General features: G+C 36.1%; 2 protein-coding genes across 2 annotated transcripts in view; both read left to right on the forward strand.

The window, feature by feature from the left end:
* LOC123312503 overlaps positions 1-9,129 on the forward strand; it is a 416,804-nt gene extending 407,675 nt beyond the window's left edge. The window contains exon 2 of the mRNA XM_044896964.1: positions 7,698-9,129. Coding sequence (XP_044752899.1) covers positions 7,745-9,016 — 1,272 coding nt within the window. The 5' untranslated portion in view covers positions 7,698-7,744 and the 3' untranslated portion in view covers positions 9,017-9,129. The remainder of the gene's footprint in view (positions 1-7,697) is intronic.
* Positions 9,130-14,519: 5,390 nt separating this feature from the next.
* On the forward strand, positions 14,520-15,158 carry LOC123311711. The gene has a single exon (XM_044895782.1). The coding sequence runs from the start codon at positions 14,520-14,522 to the stop codon at positions 15,156-15,158; it is 639 nt and encodes a 212-aa protein (XP_044751717.1).
* The last annotated feature ends 7,296 nt before the right edge of the window (positions 15,159-22,454 follow it).

The raw sequence follows: 22,454 nt of genomic DNA on the forward strand, positions 1-22,454 counted from the left end.
GCTCTAATGAAGAATTCAAAAATGACGAAATTGCTGAAGATTACGAACAAAATTTTCGGAACGTTCAATTTCAGAACCACAGCACATAATAGAATTTCATGTTTCTAATGATAAACGCGAATTACCTTATATTGAAATTAAAAATCCCTCTCTTAAATTACTAATCGATACAGGATCAACAAAATCTTTTATTAATCCAGATTTAGCAAAAAAATATTCAAATTTCATATTCAAAGAACCATTCACTGTCTCAACAGTCCATCAAACCTCTCATCATCAATTTTGTGCCAATATTCCTATATTTGCTGAGCTTAATAGACATGATGAAAATTTCAAATTCTATCTATTCAAGTTTCATAATATTTATGACGGTTTAATTGGATTAGATAATCTAAAACTATTGGATGCGTCTCTTGATTTTCATAGTTCTAAGCTCAACACTCCTTTTTCGACAATGCCAATAAAATATCAAGAATCAGCAAATAAAGCTCCATTCAAAATTAAAATTGATGCGAATTCTAGAATCATTGCTAAAATTCCAATCAAACACCTATCTGGTGACGTAATAATACCAAAACAAATTATTCAATCTTGTGAAATTTCTGAGATTGTAACTTGTTCTAAAAATGGCCTAGCAAACGTAGAAATTTGTAATGAAACCAACGAAGATGTTATCCTCATTTTAAATAAACCGATTGAATCAATTTCTATACAGAATAATTTCGAAATCTTTCAAATGGAAACTAATAATAATTCAGAATATAATAGCGTAGAAGAATTAATTAGAACCAATCATATGAATGAAGAAGAAAAATTTCATATTTTAAAATTATGTCGAAAATATCCAGATATCTTTAAGTTAGAGAATCAACCCCTTTCTTTTTCAAATCAGATAAAACACTCTATTAAAACTAAAGACGATATCCCTGTCTACACAAAATCTTATAGATATCCTTTTATTCATAAAGAGGAAGTTAAAAATCAAATAAATGTTAGAACAAGGTATTATCAGACCCAGCCAGTCACCTTGGTCATCGCCGATTTGGGTAGTACCAAAAAAAGCTGATGCATCTGGTAAAAAAAAATGGAGAGTTGTCATAGATTTCCGAAAACTCAATGAGAAGACTATTGACGATAAATATCCTATACCTAATATAAATGATGTTCTTGATAAAATCGGCAAATGTCAATATTTTACAACACTAGATTTAGCTAGCGGATTTCACCAAATATAGATGGATCCTGCTGATATTCCTAAAACAGCTTTCAATGTAGAGAATGGCCACTACGAATTTCTACGTATGCCATTATCGGATTAAAAAATGCGGGTTCTACCTTTCAAAGGGTAATGGATAACGTACTCAGAGGACTTGAAAATTGTTTAGTCTATCTAGATGACATAATTGTCTTTTCAACATCATTACAAGAACATATTGTTAATCTTTCAAAAGTTTTCAAAAGGCTCAGAGAGGCCAATTTCAAAATTCAGTTAGATAAATCAGAATTTCTAAAAAAGGAAGTAGCTTATTTGGGGCATATTGTAACAACAGATGGAGTCAAACCAAATCCAGACAAAATTCAAGCTATCAAAAATTACCCAATACCTAAGACAAAAGAAATTAAAGGATTTTTAGGGTTATTAGGATATTATAGAAAATTTATCCGTGACTTCGCGAGAATTACCAAACCTTTAACGCCCTGTTTAAAAAAAGGTGCAAAAATCGAGCACACCACATCGTTTATCAACTGTTTTGAATACTGTAAAAATTTGTTAATGAACGAACCTATTCTTCAATGAATATGTTAACGGCGTGCAGACAATTATTGAATTCTGAAAAAGTACACCTCCGGGCAGGATTCGAACCCGCGCCCCTCCTGATTACCGGTCAAGTGCTCTACCCAACTAAGCCACCAGAGGTCACGGTTTCCATCTGCGTTGACGGACCTATACTGAATCAGAATCCATATGTTAGTACGTGTCTCCTTGTGAACGTTTTATTGTTCGCAAGGGTTGGAGATTGTTAGGAGGTGGTAAGGGAACAACATTCACTTTCAGTGATCATCAAGATCCTTTTTACCCATTACCCATGGCATCGTCGACATTTAGCGACATCTGCAGGGAGCGGATGCGGATTCTCCGACCACTGAACAGAATTAAGCCGAAATTTTTAAATTGAGAAGTGGAGTTAATGTCTGAAAATTAAATACAATGAATATGTTGACGGCGTGCAGACAATTATTGAATTCTGAAAAAGTACACCTCCGGGCAGGATTCGAACCCGCGCCCCTCCTGATTACCGGTCAAGTGCTCTACCCAACTAAGCCACCAGAGGTCACGGTTTCCATCTGCGTTGACGGACCTATACTGAATCAGAATCCATATGTTAGTACGTTAGAATTCAATAATTGTCTGCACGCCGTTAACATATTCATTGTATTTAATTTTCAGACATTAACTCCACTTCTCAATTTAAAAATTTCGGCTTAATTCTGTTCAGTGGTCGGAGAATCCGCATCCTCTCCCTGCAGATGTCGCTAAATGTCGACGATGCCATGGGTAATGGGTAAAAAGGATCTTGATGATCACTGAAAGTGAATGTTGTTCCCTTACCACCTCCTAACAATCTCCAACCCTTGCGAACAATAAAACGTTCACAAGGAGACACGTACTAACATATGGATTCTGATTCAGTATAGGTCCGTCAACGCAGATGGAAACCGTGACCTCTGGTGGCTTAGTTGGGTAGAGCACTTGACCGGTAATCAGGAGGGGCGCGGGTTCGAATCCTGCCCGGAGGTGTACTTTTTCAGAATTCAATAATTGTCTGCACGCCGTTAACATATTCATTGTATTTAATTTTCAGACATTAACTCCACTTCTCAACTATTCTTCAATATCCGGACTTTTCAAAAGAATTTATTATAACTACAGACGCTAGTAATTTTGCCATTGGTGCAGTCCTATCACAAGGAAAAATTGGTAACGATAAGCCGGTCGCATATGCATCAAGAACTCTCAATGATAATGAGCAAAATTACAGTACAATTGAAAAGGAATTACTCTCTATCGTTTGGGCAACTAAATACTTTAGACTTTACATTTTTGGCAGAAAATTTAAAATCGTAACAGATCATAAACCATTACAATGGCTTATGTCACTTAAGGAGCCTAATAGTAAGCTTTTAAGATGGAGATTAAAACTCGAGGAATTTGATTTCGAAATTGTTTACAAAAAAGGTAGTTCTAACACAAATGCAGATGCTCTATCGAGAGTCGAGATTCACAACAAAGATTTTTTTGATTATATGGAGAAATTTAATAAAGAATTTTCCGAGAAAAATTCGAATAACGATAACGAGTCGATGATTGTTAATTTGGAAGAAGCAGACGTTGAGGAGATATCGTTCGAGAAATTTGAGAAGCTTTTTGATGCAAATGAAATATATTATTGTTCAACTGTGACCGAAAAAATTGGCAATTTATTTGATGCTCCGGAATCCTACTCCCTTGCTCATTGTGTATCTGAAGATTTTTATATGAATAAGGGTATTGCACTTGATTTCAAAGAAAAATTCGGTAAAGTTCAAGAACTCAAATCTCAGAATAAAAGAACTGGATAAGTGGCTAAAATTTCACACAACAAAAGAAAAATTTATTACTTAATAACTAAGGAATTTTATTACCATAAACCACGATATGAAACAGTATTCGAATCACTTTCCAATCTCAAAGAATTGTGTCAAAAAGACAATGTTAAATCCTTAGCATTACCAAAAATTTCGTGTGGTTTGGATGGACTAGAATGGAGAAAAATATTCAGCATGATCAACTATATTTTTGCAAATTCCACCATAAATATTAACATTTATTACTTATCTCAAAACGATTTAATCAATTCCAAGAATATTGAAAATCAGTACGAATCGGATGGTAATACTAGACATTCCAATCACGAAAATCCAATTCAAGAAGTCCCCATTTCTGAGAAAATTTTAAATATTTTTGACAATCAAATAGTTTTTGAATTTGTTTTTCATTCCCCGGCGGAGGTTAGAATAAAAAATTTTTTTTCGAGCAAACAAAGAATTTTTGTTCAAATATCTACTAACGATTTGAAAAGGGAAATTATTGACTTTTTCAAAACATACTTAAGACCTAATATTCTTTACGCTTTGTATTTCAAAAAAGATAATTATTATAAAGAAATATGCGAAATTCTCAGAAAAACATTTAAACAATCCGCTTTCAAATTATTGAAGTGCAATGAAATCTTAGAAGACGTGGAAGAAAAAGACGAGCAGGTTAGAAATGTTAAAAATATGCATGAGGGAAAAACAAACCACAGAGGAATTTCTGAAACTATTTCTAGAGTAAAGAGAACATATTATTGGCCTGGTATCCTAAATGATGTAACGGAATATATTAATAATTGCGAATTATGTCAAATTAATAAATATGATAGAGACCCTCCAAATAAAAAATTAATGCTTACACCCACGCCATGTAAACCCTTCGAAATTGTGCACATTGACACTTTTCAAGCACAAAACAAGAAATTTCTTACAATTGTAGATGCCTTTTCGAAATACGCCCAAGCATATCCATTAATTTCTCCTACAGCTATAGAAATAGTAAGATCTCTGGTAATTTTCATGACGCATCACGGTTCACCGTCAACAGTAGTGATGGATAATGGAACAGAGTTCAAAAATAGTATTGTATCTGAATTTCTTGAACTACACCAAATTTCTCCTCATTATATCACGGTAAATAATTCACAATCCAATGGTATCATCGAAAGATTTCATTCTACTATATTAGAACTTTGGCGGTATGTGCTGGGGTGAGTTCACGCTATTTGGGGAAATGCGTGCTCTTGGGGTGATTGTTTCGTCCCACTGCTAGGGTCGGACTCATCAGGTAGGTTAATGAACCCTAGCAGCTACCTACGACAATCGCCGAAGCACACAGATTACAGAGTAGAATAGATCTGACACTCACGTTCTACGGTGAAAAATACAGTTTATCCCGCCCTCAGCGCCCCCATGCGGCTGCCACCCAACTAACCGGGAGTAATGTCGGTATAACAGGAAACTGCAATTGCAAGGCGCGAAATTTAAATTAGCCCATTCACTGGTGTTTTAGACGTCTATAGAAACATATGGATTATTAGGGCGAATTTAAAGGAGAAATAAAACATCTCATGAAAAATATACATATATTGATATTTCCAGCACAGGAAAAAAAAATATGGAAATACATAAGCTATAATTATGGCAATGAATATATGAGCAGAGGTAAAATGTCACAAGGGTCACATATCTTCGTAAGACAATAATTATAATAAACAGTAATAATATTGTTCATAGGAAATGAGGTTGAAATTATTATATCTTCAGAAATCTTCAACATTATTCAAAAGGGACACAATGTTTGTTGGGAGTCGGCAATAGAAATCAAAAACAGCATGCCAAAGCTTAGAATGCATGAATAATTTGGAAAAGAAAAAATTAGTTGCCCAAAGACCTATGTGGATTTTATATTTTCCTGCAGGAAAGATTTCAAAGTCTCTAAACAACGACTCCCTGTTTTATCTTCCTCACAGTTAGATCACCAGGAATGCACTGACATGAAATTATTAATAACTAAAGTTTTGAATGATGAAATAAAGTGTTCAACATTTGGGTTAGTATTCCTTACTCCATGTGCTCTAATGTACCCAAAAAGGTTTTCTAAACAATCTTGATTGAAAGCCCCAGTGAGAATATATTTAAAGTGATAATCATTGAACAGTTTTTGCCTAAGGTAAAGGAATGCTTTCAATGTTGTCACTATATTCTTCAAAGTGGGCAACACAATGGATCTTTTCTTTCGAGGGCAATAAAATGAAATACTGTTGAAAATTTGTATCGCCTGCTCCCAACAAACATTGTGTTCTGTTTGAATACTAACCGTCTTCTTTAAGAGTTTCGCAGTGGATGTCCAAGCTCTGGATACATTCAACGAATCAAATAACTCATCCAAGAATAGTACAAAGTCAACAGTGTCGATAGCCTCTCCGTGAAGCTGAAGCGGATGCTTGATTTCTAAAAAGGAAAATAGTAAATTTTTGTATTATTATGTTTGAAAAAAATACTTACCCCATTGAGAAATGAGCTTCATCATTGACCCCACGGATTGGCTTAATAACTGACTACACAGTTTGACTTTCATTTCCATTAACACAATTTTTAAAGGGTTTGGTTGGATTGGTTTAAGTATAAACGATTAATGTTATAATTACGTGGTTCTTTGAATCAAATATTTCTTACAAGAAAATTGATTTCCTGATAAAACTGTCGAGTTCAATAAATGGGTATTTTTAATTTACTCCCGTATAAGATCTCGTTTGTAAACAAGAAATTGCATTAAAACATATAACATATTGACATTGACACTGTTGGCGTTCACAAATCCAATATGTCAGAATACAGTAATCTGTGGAGAATATGATATATATTTTCGTATGCAGTGCCACATAGCGATTGATTGCAGAACTAAAAACGGTATTTGGGGTGGGGGTAAGGAAGTGTCAAGCCCCTGCCGAAGCAGCGTAGTTTGTGCCTGCTATAAACGCCGGTTACGTCGAGGGTATAGAGTTGTGCGTCGCCGGTGGCGCCATCGTTTGGCGTATGCTGCACCGCAATAGACGTATATTCTACCCTGTGATCGCAACCGTCGTGCGCAGTGATGCCATCGTTTGGCTACCCTTGGTACCACCATGGTGAGATGAAGTATTCTTCTACCATGGGTACAACTACGCCGCCACAGAACATTTGAGAATTTTAAAAAGTAAAAACAATGATTCATCAAATATTGAAGACTTAATGCCCTACGCAATATTTGGATATAATAATTCTATTAATTCCTTGACGAAGCAGAAACCTATTGACATAATTAACGGCCATTTGAATAGTAAGGATCCCCTCAATATAGATGTAAACAAAGCCATTATTAATAACTATGTAGAAAACCATAAACAAAAAACTAGAGAAATTTACAAAAGACTGAATGAACTGATGGGGGAGAGGAAGCAGAACATCATAGAAAAGCAAAATCAAAATAGACATGATCCTTTAACGTATAAACCTGGTACTATCGCGTACAGAAAAATTAAATCCAACATGAGAAATAAGCTTTCTCCAAAATTTTCGAAAGAGAAAGTACTACGTAATCGGAAAATTAAAATAGATAGCGATAAGAAAATTTTGCACAAACAAAACCTCAAAAAACCTGAAACTAAATCTAAGAAACTTTTTCAGGCTAATCCTAATGATTCTGGTGACAGCACAGGATATTCAAATAATAAACCTGAAGGATAATCCGGGAGTCCTTCCAATTCTCCTAGGGAAAGCGAAAGTTAGAAGCAAATTTCACAGTTTCATACATTACTATGACCTTCAACCCATCTCCACACAGTTAAAATATTTAGAATTTCATTATAAGACAGTATCTAGTACTATTTTAAATACTTCAAGCTCCGTGTTTCGTACAGAATTGGAAAGTCATAAAAAGTTTTATGAATATCAATTAAGCTCAGCAAAACAAAAATTGAAAAGTTTGATACCAATGGGAAGATCAAAAAGAGGAATTATTGATGGATGGGGAACCATAATAAAAAGTATTACTGGTAATTTAGATGCAAATGGCGCATTACATTATGAATCGGCATTAAAAGAACTTCAAAATAATCAGAAGGATATTATGTTCAATTTAAATGCAGGTATTTCATTAACCGGTGAAGTAATCGAAAATTTCAATAAAACTATTTCTGTCCTCAGAAATAATCAAAAAACAATTTCTTCCCAACTTGAAGGAATTTCAGGAAAATTTGATCAATTAAGTGATAACTTTTATATGTATATTCAGATTAAAAATCTCATGGACCAAATCGGAATATCTATCAGTATTATTATAGAATTAATCGATGAAATTGAAAACGCCATTAGTTTTTCCAGACTCGGAATATTGCATCATAGCATTATTAAATTTTCCGAATTATATTCAATTATCAATAAAACAAAAAATTTATATGGTTCAAGTAATCTGATATTCGTAGACGAGAGAGAATATCACAGATTTTATGAATTGATAAAAGTAGATGCATATTTTGTTGAATTCAGAATTGTTTTCGTTCTTCATTTTCCTATTGTACACCCCGAACCTTTTTCTCATTACCATTTATTTTCAATCCCAACTATAAACAACACTATTATTATTCCCAAAAATACCTATCTGACAAGCAATGAAAAATGGTATCAATACGCCTCTTCGCCTTGTATTGATTTACACTCACTATATTACTGCGAAAACGACAAACTCAATAATGGGTCAGAAGTAGAAGATTGCCTGTTCCAGCTACTGCAACTCCAAAAATCCACTGGTTCCTGCCAAAATCACCCTGTGGAAACTAGCAAGAACGTTGTCCAGAAGATTGGTAATGGAAGATTCATCATGTTAGCTCCAACTGGGATGAAAATTCGCACAGTATGCAGAAGAACCGACGTCAGCACATTGAAGGGAAACTTCCTGCTAAATGTACCAAAAGGATGTCATTTCGAAAACTCTCAAGAAAAATTCTACAACGACAGGGAAATCTTGAAGGGAGAACCAATGTACCTTCCTCAAATTGCTGCCGAGTTGAATGCAACAACCCTAACTGCATTCAAAATAAAACTTGAAGATTTTTCATTGGACCAAATACACAAATTGAAGAAGAAACAAGAGGAAATTCAACCCTTAATGGAAAAGCAAAAAAGTACCAAATCATTGCATGAAGTCCTGATAATTATCATTTATTTGCTTTTTTTCATAATTATCTCCTATTTTGGATCGAGGAAAATTAAGTCGTGGCTAAGATCCAGGGTTCCAAGAAATCAAACAGAAACAGAAGAATTCCAACCACGAGCAGTTCCACGAAATCAACCAGAGAGAGAAGAATCCCAAGCTAGAGCAGTTCCATTCTTCACTACGTAGACACCTTTCTGAGGATGGAGGAGTTATATATCCGAGAACGATGAACTTCGTTGGAAGATCGCAGGAAGTGCGATCTCAGCATCGTCTCATTTTCCAAGAACTAAGAAAGTGTACCGAGGTTATAAATTATAATTTTATCATCATTGAATCAGTTCTGACATAACTTTCACTGTATATACATATTGTATGAAATATAGCTTTTTAAAAACGCTTTTCCTGCCTTAATAAATATAACTCGCGCCTCCACACAATTCACTCAATGTGTCAAATATCCTGTACAGGCTATTTGAAGATCGATGGTTGGCGAACAATGGTCCACATCTTTGGCCACCACGTTCTCCCGATTTAACTCCTTTAGAATATTATGTTTGGGGTAGGATAAAAAATATTGTCTACTCAACTCCCCTGACTGATAAAGAGGACTGCATAGAACGAGTCAGAAATGCGTTCAGGTTTGTTTAGATTTTTAGATTCATAGTTTTGAAACTCAATTTGGTTTTTAAACACTTTTGCAGATCTCTTCCTCCCGATGAAATAAGAAGAGCAACGCACGAAGCATTCCTGAGACGTATAAATAAATGTCTAGAAATTAACGGTCAAAACTTTGAGCATCTTCTCTAGTTATAACTGCGAGAGTTTGCCATGGTTCTCCTAATAGTAACTTGAAGTCGGTTTCAAGAAGGGGTGAAAAATCTACAGCATAGTTCAAATAACAGTTCCTGAAAATTTCATCTTTTTGGCGTGAAGGGAAAAGAAATAGCTGAAAATTCAAGACGAAAAACAGTTTTTTGTGAATAACTCAGAAAATATCCATTTTAGGACAAGGGTGTGATGCATACACTCACATTATTTTTTAACGTAGATTCAATATCTGCCATAAAAAAATGGGGTTCTAATTTGAAAAAATTGATTTTTCACGATTTTGTCATCCCTAAATTTGAAAGCGATTTTTTCACCCCCTGTATCATGAATCGCGATTTCGATTTTTAAAGTGGATATATCAATCTTACATCTTGAAAAATCCCAAAAATGAAAATTTTCCATCCAAAAACCTCGAAGTTATTCTTGTTTCAGCGGAGCTCTATTTTCGATTTTTTTTTTCGAGTTTTCCCGCTCGGAGAGAATTTTCCAACCAAAACTGAAAATTGTTACATCTAAATAACTTGAAATTTTCTAAGGAATCTATTTCTGCAATAAAAAAATGGTGTTCTAATTTGAAAAACGGAAGTTGACGTCATTTCCGGAAAAACCGGAGGTGCTCATGCCTTGAAAAATATTTTAGATTTCATCAGCATCGTGAAATACTTATAAGTGCTGAATTTCATGAAAATACGTTCAGTAGTTTCCCGTACAAATATGGGTGAGGTTCCTCGTGAAAGACCCTGTATATTTGTGATAAAAATTTACTTTTCCCAAAAATTGCCTTATCTTTTTTCGCGTATCTGGAGGAGGAAAATTTTTGATTGAAATCAGATTGTCGTTGAGAGGTCGCACTGAATTATTTCCTACAATATGTCCTAAATATTTGACTTCTTTTTTCGCAAAATTACATTTGATGAATTTAAGTCTGAAGCCTTCTTCACATATTGCTTCCAATAGTTTCTGTAAATCTTTTATGTGTTGTTCAAATGTCGGAGAAAATATATATATAGTTGGTACAAAATGAATTCAAATTATGTCTTCGGATGATATTGCTTAAGATACGTTGGAATATCGCTGGTGATGTTTTCAGTCCAAAAGGTAAGCATTTACATTGCCAATGACCATTTTGAGTCACAAAAGCAGTCTTGTATTCATCTTTGACTCGAACAGGAATGGACCAGAAAACGGAATTTATGTCTAATGTGGTGAAAAATTTGGCATTCAGTGTCTTGACTAAGATTTCATCGATTAATAGAAACGGTTGTGGTTCAGGAACTATTAATTTATTAAGTTCACGAAAATCAACGCACAATCTTGTCTTAGATCCTTCATCCCTTTTGTACGCCAAGGTGACCGGTGCTGCGAACGGTGAGGAAGATTCTTCAATTAGATTTGCCTTCAAAAATTTCCCTATTTGAAACTCAATTTCTTTCTGATCTTCCATTGAGCATCTATAGGGTTTTTTCCCACAAATTTATGTTCTATAAGTTTAATTTGTGCTTCATTATCCTTAACTTGACCAATGACCAATGTCAAATTCATGCTTCGCAAAAATATTTTCATATTTATTAATTAACATTTCTATCTCATTCCTCTGGTTTGTTGTCAAATGTTCTAACTTTGCTTCGAAAAGCTCTGTAGGTATCCCTTCATTAAAATTTACTGAAAATTCTGGGTTATTAATTTCATTGTCAAAATATCCATTTTTTTCGTCCTCATTTGTATCTACTCTCTGATAAATATTCAAATCATAATCTTGTTTCAATTGAAAATTTGAAATAGAATCTAATCCGTGTAGAATATCATACTCGAAGTTATTATCATTAACTACAAAAAGCACAATCTCTTTTCCAATCTTATTGATTCTGATTTTAGTTGTTAGTTTTCCTGAAAATTTTGCTTTGCCATTTACTGTTTTAAACGTCTTCCTATCATCTTGAATTTTGAGTTTTAACTTTTCTGTCACTTTCGAATTCAGAAGAGTGACATTTGAACCTGAATCATAAATCCCACATAATTCATTATTTAAGAACACTCTCAATTTAATCAATGGCAGCAGACCTAGTTTTTTTGATCGGTTATAGTTTCATTCAATGTATTCTGTACTCCAATATTATACACTGTCCTTATAATACCATTCACATTCTCTCGCTTGTTATTATTTTTTATTTTTAAACGGCATAAGGATTCTGAATGGAATCGCCCAGGAAAACCATTCCTATCACAAAATGAGCATGGTTTCCTTTCATCCGCTTTTTTTAAAGATTGTAGCAACCTTTTTAGCACACTATATATAATTACTCTTTTGTCCGAGCTCAGTCGGTTGATTGGGTGTGGGCCTAATCTCACAAACTCAACCAGTGGAAAAGAAACACAAAGCTCAAGTCGAGCAAACTCCACGTTTTATTTACACTAGAATTTTTCCTTTACAAACTCTATACAAACTGTTATATAATAATGTGGTACAAGAGCTTCAAAAAGTAAAAATATTTACAAAGAATTTCAGAAATAGAGATATACACAAATGATATAAGTTTTCTGGATATTACTTCCCTGATAAATTTTGGAATTCTCAGATGGTTGCGATGTAGGTATTTATTCCAGAGTTATAGTTCCTTGTACACTTCAGCCTTATCTTTTCTGGTGACTGGTGAAAATCTTCAACAGGCTCAGGGAAAGGTCTTCCAAACTCCTAATATGCTAGTCCAGGGAAGTTTCGTTAAGTCCGGAAAAGTAATTCCAGGAAAATGATTCCAGGAAAAATGATTCCAGAAAAAAACTGTAAACATCGACATAAATGAGAACAGTGAAGCACATTAAAATATTGGCACTTCTGTCTCTATCTCATGCAAGAAAAAATGAATAAGAAAATTCTCGTGCAGTATTTTACGCTATAATAAAAATTCATAATAATTATTCAAGAACTCTCATTCCCTTGCTATGTGAAATTATTGAGACAGAAGTGCTACATGCAATTATAAAAATTAAGCAAAGAAAGTTTTCATTTCATTCTTCACAAGATGGCGGAGGCGTAAAGAGAAAACCGAAAATGAAAATTTCAAAGAATGTTACATAAAAGAAACAATCGAATACACAAAGATTTAGATTTAGAATGTACTTACCCATTCTTTGAGGGTTTTCTTTCAAATACCTATCAATAATCTAAAAATTTTGAGAGAATTTTTCGATATATTCAGAGCAATTCACAGCCGTGACTTGTTCAGCGATATCAGGAACGGGAAAGAAAGAAGGGATTTCTTCACTGCGTAGACACACATATGACAAACATTGACACAAAACATATATTACACGATTTTTCCCTCGCTGGTTTTCTCGTTAAAAATGAAAGACCAGCGAACAAATTCGTCGTGTAGACCGCTACACCATCCCTCATCCCACAAAAAAAGGTCTTTGCTCATCAACGAGCTTTTTTTCTCAGTAAAAGGTATTGAAGGTAAACTGTTGGGCGCCAGTGATTCAGAATCACAAGGTAGATCACAAAATTAGGCTTCCCATGGACACCATACCGCATCTGAAAGACACAAAAGATTAATTTATTCCAGAACAACTAAACAAGTACACAAAAATTCGCATCATACAAACAAGACACTGTATAACTATACGTTGCTCCGAAAAGAGATGGAAGTTTTACAAGGGGTAAAAGAGAAAATTTGAACAAGAGAGAAGATAAAGGTAAATGTAATGGAAAGATATATATCGGAAGATATAGAAGATAGGTCCCTCCACTACAGGAAGGTAATGCACTACGTTCAAAAGGAAGATAAAGGCAAAAGGAAATTACCCTTGAACTTCAAATAGTTATCATGTCCATTTTGAAACCATTGAGTGAGAACGAATGAGGATAGCACAAGGGAGTTGACATTAAACATCACACTATTAACACGGATACAAAAAGGGGGGTTAGTTTGGATCATTCAGACTCGAGATCCAAAGAATCATCTGGGTCATCTAGGGTCAGATCAGGCTTTATGTCCTTAATATGCAATTTTTTTTTGCATATACTAAATGGCTTCTTTCAACACAAAAACATACATAAATACACGTGGTATCAAAATACAAGAGGCTTGAGATCCATCATTGATTATGCCATAATAGGACAAAAAACAAGATGGCATGTTAAAGACACCAGAGTATACAGGGGTATAGAGTGTGGATCAGATCACCACATCCTCATATCAAGATTACAAATTCCGTTCAAAACTAACAGTTGTAGGATAGAGAATCAACCACACGATCAAAAAATAGATCAAATCGAATACAACCTTTGTGGTCTGTATGACGAGAGTACCAGGAAGCTTTACCAGTCTAGACTTGATGATAAACTGAAGGACGAGTATCTTACGCAGGAGACGGAACATCTGTACAAGCACATAACTGAGTCGATACACTCTGCGGCATGCGAAGCTATTGGTCAAAAGAGTAGACACCATACAACACAGAATTGTAATATCATATGGAATGCAAATCTTGAAGAACATAGAACAAAAAAACAGGAAGCATATAAACTGTGGCTAAGTAGTATAAACCCAAACGATAAACTCTTATATAAAAAGTTGCAAACAGACTATAAGAAATTAATTAATCATAGTAAAAACGAGACTTGGGAAAATAAACTGAGAGAACTGGATTCCTTCATAGGCGGTACAAGATCCTCCGAGGCGTGGAAAATAATAAAATTGCTTAGATCTAATTCATCCAATAAAACCCGAATATCGCCAATTCGGATGGATGCTTGGCTAAAACACTACTCCAAAGAACTTGCAGAAGATTGCAAGAATACACAAGCACTTCTCCAAAAAAGTACAGCATACAGGGACAACACATAGATGTTACTGAGGATATGATAAGAAAAGCTATAAAATCCCTGAAAAATAAAAAAGCTGCAGGACCGGAGAGTCTACCTGCTGAGCTCTTGAAAAGCGGAACAAATAAATTAATCAAACACCTCCAAGAGCTTCTCACTCGATACGTGAACGGAGACAAAATTCCACCATGTTGGAAGGAAGCCTGGATAACACCCATCTATAAAAAAGAGCCACGCGACAACTGTGAGAACTATAGAGGTATATCAGTCACGAGTACCATGAGTCGCCTGTACGGAAAAGTATTGAGAAATATTGTCGAGGAAGAATATGGTCCTCAAGAAATAGAACAGCAGGCTGTATTCCGTGCTGGTAGATCCTGCATTGATCATATCTTTAGCTTGATGCAGTTGAATGAGAAAAAAGTAGCGACTAATAGGGAAGTTCATCTACTCTTCGTGGACTTGACCAAAGCCTATGATTCGGTACCGATTCAGAGGCTCTGGGGTGTCTTGGAACGTTCTCCTATAGATAATACCATATTAAAAGCTATAAAACAACTCTACGATGGCTCTGTGTCTCTGGTAAAGGTGGGAGATAGGCAGTCAGAGAAGTTTAGAACAACTAAAGGACTTAGGGATGTTGCCTTTCCCCAACATTGTTCAAAATATACCTGAACGAGGTCCTGAAGAATTGGAGGAGAGCATGCAATGGAATGGGAATACCACTGACCGATGATACGACTCTTTATACATTGCATTTCGCAGACGACCAGGTAGTAGTGGCACAGGACGCAGAGGATCTGGGCTTTATGGCCAGAAGATTATTTGCAGAATATGAGAGGTGGGGTTTGTCGGTCAACAGAAAGAAGACGCAGTATCTGTGTGTTGGCGGCGATAGTGTAGAAGATCTTCAAGTCGACCAATACACTCTTATCAACTCATGCAAAGAATACACCTACCTTGGAGCAAAAATAAATAAAGGGGGTCGAACAGAAAAAGAGATCGAAAATCTTATCGTGAAAGGAAGGCAGGTCATCGGATGTCTGAATTCCATACTGTGGGCTAAACAAATATCTAGACAGCGAAAGCACCAGATATTTGATGCCGTATTCAAAAGTATAGTGCTCTATGGCTGCGAGACATGGCAGATGAATAAAAATCTAGAACGTCGTCTGATGGCCCTGGAGATGGATTACTGGCGTAGATCAGCTGGTAGGTCGAGATTAGAACGAGTGAGAAACGAGGAAATAAGGAAGATCATGGGTGTAGAAAGCACAATAGTGGAAGAGGTACAGAGAAGGCAGTTAGTATGGTACGGCCATGTAGAGAGGATGCAGGAAGATCGTATTCCCAAAATGGTTCTAAAATGGAAGCCAACAGAAAAAAAGGAAAAGAGGGCGACCTAAACAAACATGGATTGGCGGAGTGCACAGAGCGATGTCTGAACGGAACTTACAGCCGGGAGACTGGGAAGATAGAAGAGGATGGAAGCTGGGAATCGGAAGGCGTAGAACGCTATAGAACCGATATTTTTTTTTTTTTTTTTTTTTTTTTTTTCACCATATAGGGTCTCAGTTCGACACTGTAAGACGCCGGCCTCCAATGATTCAAGACGTCTTCAGCCACTCGCAAGAAATTTACGGACTATTCTTGTCGTCCACAAGATTACCTCCCTCTGTGCTGCGCTTATGACGTCGTTCTCATCCAATCCCAATTGGCTCGTGTTCTCCTTCAAGTGTACCTCGACCAGGCCATTAGTTGAGATAACAAGTGGTGTCACATACACTGTTTTCAATCTGTACATCTCTTTTAGTTGAAATGCGAGATCTTCGTACTTTGTGATCTTCTCGGAGTGAGCTCTAGACACGTTGTCGTCTGCCGGCACAGTTATATCGATAATGTTCGCCACATGATTTTCCTTATCAAAGATAACAATATCTGGCCTGTTGTGTGCTACCGGTCTGTCTGTCTCCAAGAAGGTATCCCAGTAGAGCCTGTACTTCTCATTTTCCATGACAGATTTTGGAGAGTATTCGTACGGCTTCTTTGAAGTTAGTATCAGCCCAGTTTTTATGGCAATAGCTTGGTGGTAGACCTTGGCCATGGCATTATGACGATCTGTATATTCTCTAGGGGCCAAAATCGGACACGCTGACGTCACATGTTGTATGGACTCCGGGGACAAAGAACATTTTCGACACCGATCTGATGGTAAGTATCTTTTGGTTATATTTTTGACATACGATCGGGTAGGGACTACTTGGTCCTGGATTGCTACAAGTCTGCCTTCAGTCTCAGGATAAAGGTAACCGGCTGTCATATCTCCAAGAGACATTTGTGTGTTGATTTTACTATTTTTTAGGGCTTCTGGATATCTACCATGTAATGTCTTACTGTGCCACTGGTCAGTTAGCGATTCAATATTTGGTTCTTCGTTAGTTCTCCTTTCTGAAGCAAGGTTTAACGCTGTTATATTATCGTCCTCCTTACAGATCATTTTGAAGAAGGGTGAGCTTTTTGACCAGAAATACTCTTTCATTTCTTTCGTGATATTATTATGTATGATTTCTATACTATGTAATCCTCTGCCTCCCTCTTTCCTGGGCACATAAAGTCTATTGACTGAGGCATGTGGATGATGGATTCCGTATTTGGTCAAAAGAACTCTCACTTTGGTGTCTATTGCTTTCAGTTCCGTTCTAGACCATTTCACCACTCCGAATGAGTACGCTATGCATGGTATAGCCCAGGTGTTGATGGCTGTGAACATTGATTTTGCGTTCAATTTGCTGGCCAGTACCTTCCTGAGTCTTCCAAAAAACTTATTCTCAAAGCCAGCTTTGGATTCAGCAACATTCAGCTCTAGCCCTTGCTGTATTCCAAGGTATTTATATGTTTCATCCGTTCCCATTCTCCGAATAGACATGTTGTTCTGCATCCTCATATCGTCCCCCTCAATCAACCTTCCTCTCTTCATGTGAACAACCGCGCATTTGTCGATTCCCAACTCCATTCCTACTGTATCAGAAAAAGATGCCACAATATTGAGCATTCTCTTCATTTCCTCTTCATTGGCCGCATAAAGCTTCAAATCGTCCATGTAAAGCTGATGGTTTATCTTCGTTTTCTTCTGTCTGTCTATGACGTAGCCATATTGACTCTCACTCAATAGGTTGCTCAGGAAATTAAGAGCTAGACAAAACCATAGAGGACTCAATTTGTCGCCTTGGAATATCCCTCTTTTTATTTTTATTTCAGATGTTAACGAAATTTCTCCTTCTGTGTTCATCATAAGTTTTGTTCGCCAAGTCTTCATCAGGTGTTCCAGAAGATTGACAATAGTTTCGGATACTCCGTATAGGCGCAATGTTTTCAGAAGCCAGGTGTGCGGCATGGAGTCGAAGGCTTTTTTATAGTCAATCCATGCAATTGACATGTTCCTCAACTTTTTTCGCGCTTGCTTAGTTACCAGATGATCAATGGTGAGAGTCTCCTTGCATCCTCGAACATCCTTCCTACACCCTTTCTGTTCGCCAGTCATTATACCATATTTGTTCACATGTTTCCAAATGTTGGTAGTTAGTATACCTGTCAGTATCTTGTATATTGAGGGCAAGCATGTGATAGGTCGATAGTTTTTGGGATCGGTGGTGTTTTTTCCCTTAGGTATCATATGAGTAACTCCTAGGGTGAAAGATTCCGGTATCAGTGAGGGATCACTCAGAGCTTCCTGAAACATTCTAGCTAGGTCTTTGTGCGTTGATTTGAAGTTCTTCCACCAATATGTATGCAATCCGTCCGGACCTGGAGCTGACCAGTTGTTCGTCTTCTTAAGCACCTTTTGTATGTCCTCTTCTCTTATTTTGATATCCTCCATATCAAACAATTCTGTCTTCTTTTCCGCCTCCCTGATCCAAAAGACCCCGTCGTCATGCAGTTTTTCCTCTCCCCAGATTTTGTACCATTCTCTATACATTTCTTCAAGAGACGGCGATTCAGCGCTTCTAGGCCTAGTTTCCTCTTCAAGCGATCGAAAAAATTGTTGTGGGTTTTTGTAGTAGAGCTGGTTGTTTTTATATCTCTTAACCCGTTCATTGTATCGTTGCAGTCGATTTCCCAGAGCCTTGATCTTTTGCTTCAATCGATCGCAGGTAATGACCAGTTCTTCTCTAAATTGTCAACTGCGTCCTTTCACATGGAATTCTGCCGCAATTCTCAGGGTCTTCTTTATGATATATATATATATATATATATATATATATATATATATATATATATATATATATATATATATATATATATATATATATATATATATATATATATATATATATAATTATGATTTTCGATCCGCAAACTCTGTTTTTAAAAAGAATTTTATTCTTTCAATTATAAATCACAATTTCGAAAAACTAAATGACTTTATAATTGGACAGAGCGGAAAGGAGTTACAAACAGAATGAATTCTAAAATGGAACTAAACTAGAATGTGTCTCTTTTCACATGGAAACCTTGGATTCTGGAAGAATCCGAGTCATCACTTTCTTCTCGCACTAACACTTTCCGCGAAGACGAAGCTGGCGTCAGCGTTCCAGTACGAGGAGCATCTCGTAATACTTTCCCCCTTAAGAGATAACGTCTCTGTTATCTGCTGGGTGGCCTTGGGTGATGTCTTCCATTTCTACGTGTATGATTTTCCTTGGACTGTAGATTAACTCGGAGATCCTTGTTTTGTTCTTTATAACGAAGATGATTCCAAGAATTGTGAAACAGCACAATATCACACTTGTAGACTGGTGAATGACCTGAGTTATTGGATGTAGGTACATGGGCTGGTCTGAAAGTTTTTCTGCTTCTTGAAGGATTGAAGTTGGTTCTTTCAGATGCCTCAGGTGAAATTCAATTTTGTGGGTGGAGTTCAATGAAATTTTCGAAATGTTTTTGGCAGTTATTTCGAAAATCGGAACTGTGTCATCGTAGATGGATTCTTCAATAATAATTCGGCAGGTGGAACTTAGAAGGTTGATTCCCTGGATTGATTTCCTGAATAGAATTCCATGGCAGTCTTCTAGTACTGTTTTGTTCTTTTTGAAGAGGGTCAGGAGCTGGTGATTCTTCAGCGGGTGGATGATGTTGAAGTCGTTGTTCACTAGTGTTGTTTGGCATCGACCTGGGGTTGACAGAATGCATGCTTCCTTGGTAGGCTGTTGAAGGCAAAGCACCATCGAACTTCCCAATGTTGATTTGCATATTTCATTGGTCCAATATTCCTCGTTGTTGATTTTGATGGAATACGTCCTTGGCGGGATCACAGCAATATCTTGGGTATTGGGTACAGGGTAGATTCGGGAATATGAAGCAATTACTCGTTTGAGAATTGGGATTTTGAGAAGGAATCTGATAGTTTCCTCCGTTCCAATGACAGACATTTTTGCATATTCGATTATTTTGAAAAGATGAACATGATCAATTGGTGATAGTTGCTGTGTCTTATAAATTTTTTCAAGATATGTCCCGATGGAATAAAGTTCTTCAACTTTAATGACTTCTAAATTTGGAATTTCTCTCATTGCAAAACTTATAGTCCTTTCTAGCATTAATAAAGTGTTCAAGAGTGCTTGGGACTGAAGCATTTGGTATTCTACAATGATTCGAAATCCTTCGGTAGATTCAATATTCTGGAATAATGCTTTAGTATGAATAATATTTTCGTTTAGCAGAGCCAAATCTTCTGAATATCTTTTTGACAAATGATTAGCAAAAGAAGTTAATTTATTTATCCTTTCGATTTCGGAAGATTTGCTGTTGTGAAGGCTTTCTAAATTTTCGTTAATAGTTTTCAGATCATCATCGTCTAGGTTACCTGTAATGAATTTAATACCTTTTCCGATGAAATTAGCCAAACCTCTTCTAACTTTTCTATTGACAAATTTTCGTAAGATTTGTTCGATTTGATCCAAATTCGAACTCAATTGGTGAAAAAGTCGACGGGGTAATTCATCGAATGTTTGGTCTTTCTGAAGGTCATTAAAATTATCATTTAACTGATCGAAATTGTCTTGCAAATTGGTAATATTTATGAAGAAAAGAAAATTATGGTAATGATCAAGAATTTTGGCATGACTCAAAGGTTCTTCAAAGTATCCATTACTTTTTATTTCGTGGACCTGAAGGGCCTGGTTTGTTTGGGTCTGAATCAGGAGGATCAGCAGTATCACCAAGATTTGCATCCTAGGGTGGAACGTCCTTCCTTCTGGTCGAAGTGGGTTGGTGAAGTTTGGAATTTCGCACTAAGAGTTAAAACTCAACGGGGTTCCTCGAACAGTTTGTGTTCACTAGTGGAAACTATTTTCAGTTAGTTCGTTTCTTGAAAAAACCGAAAACCGTTGCGAAATCCTGTTCGCAGCGCCAATTATGATTTTCGATCCGCAAACTCTGTTTTTAAAAAGAATTTTATTCTTTCAATTATAAATCACAATTTCGAAAAACTAAATGACTTTATAATTGGACAGAGCGGAAAGGAGTTACAAACAGAATGAATTCTAAAATGGAACTAAACTAGAATGTGTCTCTTTTCACATGGAAACCTTGGATTCTGGAAGAATCCGAGTCATCACTTTCTTCTCGCACTAACACTTTCCGCGAAGACGAAGCTGGCGTCAGCGTTCCAGTACGAGGAGCATCTCGTAATAATATATATATATATATATATATGAGGTCAAAACAAACACAAAGAAAATTGACTTCATGAGATTTTAACTTTTAATCTAGATTGTGTAATTTAGTGTGACAGAGAAAAAAAAAAGGGGATTTTTGAATGGAAAGAATATTTGACTCCTGAAATTAGAATAGCATAAACTGTTACCATTTTAACCATGATTATTTTGTGTTTGTTTTGACCTCCGATTTCAGTAAGTTTGTGAGATTCATTTTAACATTGTTTTTATTTTTACTGTTATTTGCCATTACAGTTGCCCTGAAGAAGAAACGAAGAGTTTTCGAAAGCTAGGCTATGATTAAAGAGTAAACATCTTTCTTTATTTTATTACTTGGTCGACATCCCTTAACCTATTTTACTGAATACTACGACCGTTAATTGTATACTATATATATATATATATATATATATATATATATATATATATATATATATATATATATATATATATATAACGGAAAACTTGCTTGCTGCTGGACTTCACTGTCCCAGCAGATGACAACCTGGCAAGGGCGTACACGGAAAAAATAACGAAGTACGCCGATCTGGCTTTCCAACTACGTGAGATGTATAAGCTGAAATCAGTAAATGTGCTCCCGATGATAATCTCAGTTAACGGCCTGGTGGAGAAACATCTACCCGAAAACACCAAAAGGCTCTGTCTGGACCGGAATGTGATATCCAGCTCACAAAAGCAAATAATACTGAGCACGACAAGAATAGTAAGGAAATTTCTCCAAGGTCCGTAGCGGCTATACACATCTTGGCAAAGCGCCCGAAGTGTAGAGCATTTCACCCGTAAAATGAACGGTGGTTAAAAAAAAATATATATATATATATATATATATATATATATTTACATCTGGCATACTTTATTGCGTCCTTTCAGAAAGCAACCTTATTGCGTCTCCCAGAAATACGCTACCTAGGTGGAATCTGATCGAAGTATATTAATCTACGCAAAAAATTACGTAGTTTGGTCGTTTCAGATCTCAAATATCTTTATTAATAAAGAAGTTGATATACGCACATTATTGCGTCCTTTCATGGTGCTACCATTAGTGCGTCCGGCGTATATTTTGTTTTCATATGTAGCACAATGCTGCGTCCGAATTTTATTCAATCTTTCACCATTAGCATGTTGTTGCGTCCAGCGTAGTTGCCACATATGTTTTAGAATCTGGTACAGTAGGATTATTCGAACTCGAGGACGTGATCGTATTGGCTCCAGTTATTACAACTTTCATCTTTCA

This window comes from Coccinella septempunctata, chromosome 4 (assembly GCF_907165205.1).
Source record: "Coccinella septempunctata chromosome 4, icCocSept1.1, whole genome shotgun sequence".
Lineage (NCBI taxonomy): Eukaryota > Metazoa > Arthropoda > Insecta > Coleoptera > Coccinellidae > Coccinella > Coccinella septempunctata.

Bases quoted from the DNA above. Each gene is read 5' to 3' on its own strand.
- LOC123311711 (XM_044895782.1), top strand. From the start codon at position 14,520: ATGATAAGAAAAGCTATAAAATCCCTGAAAAATAAAAAAGCTGCAGGA.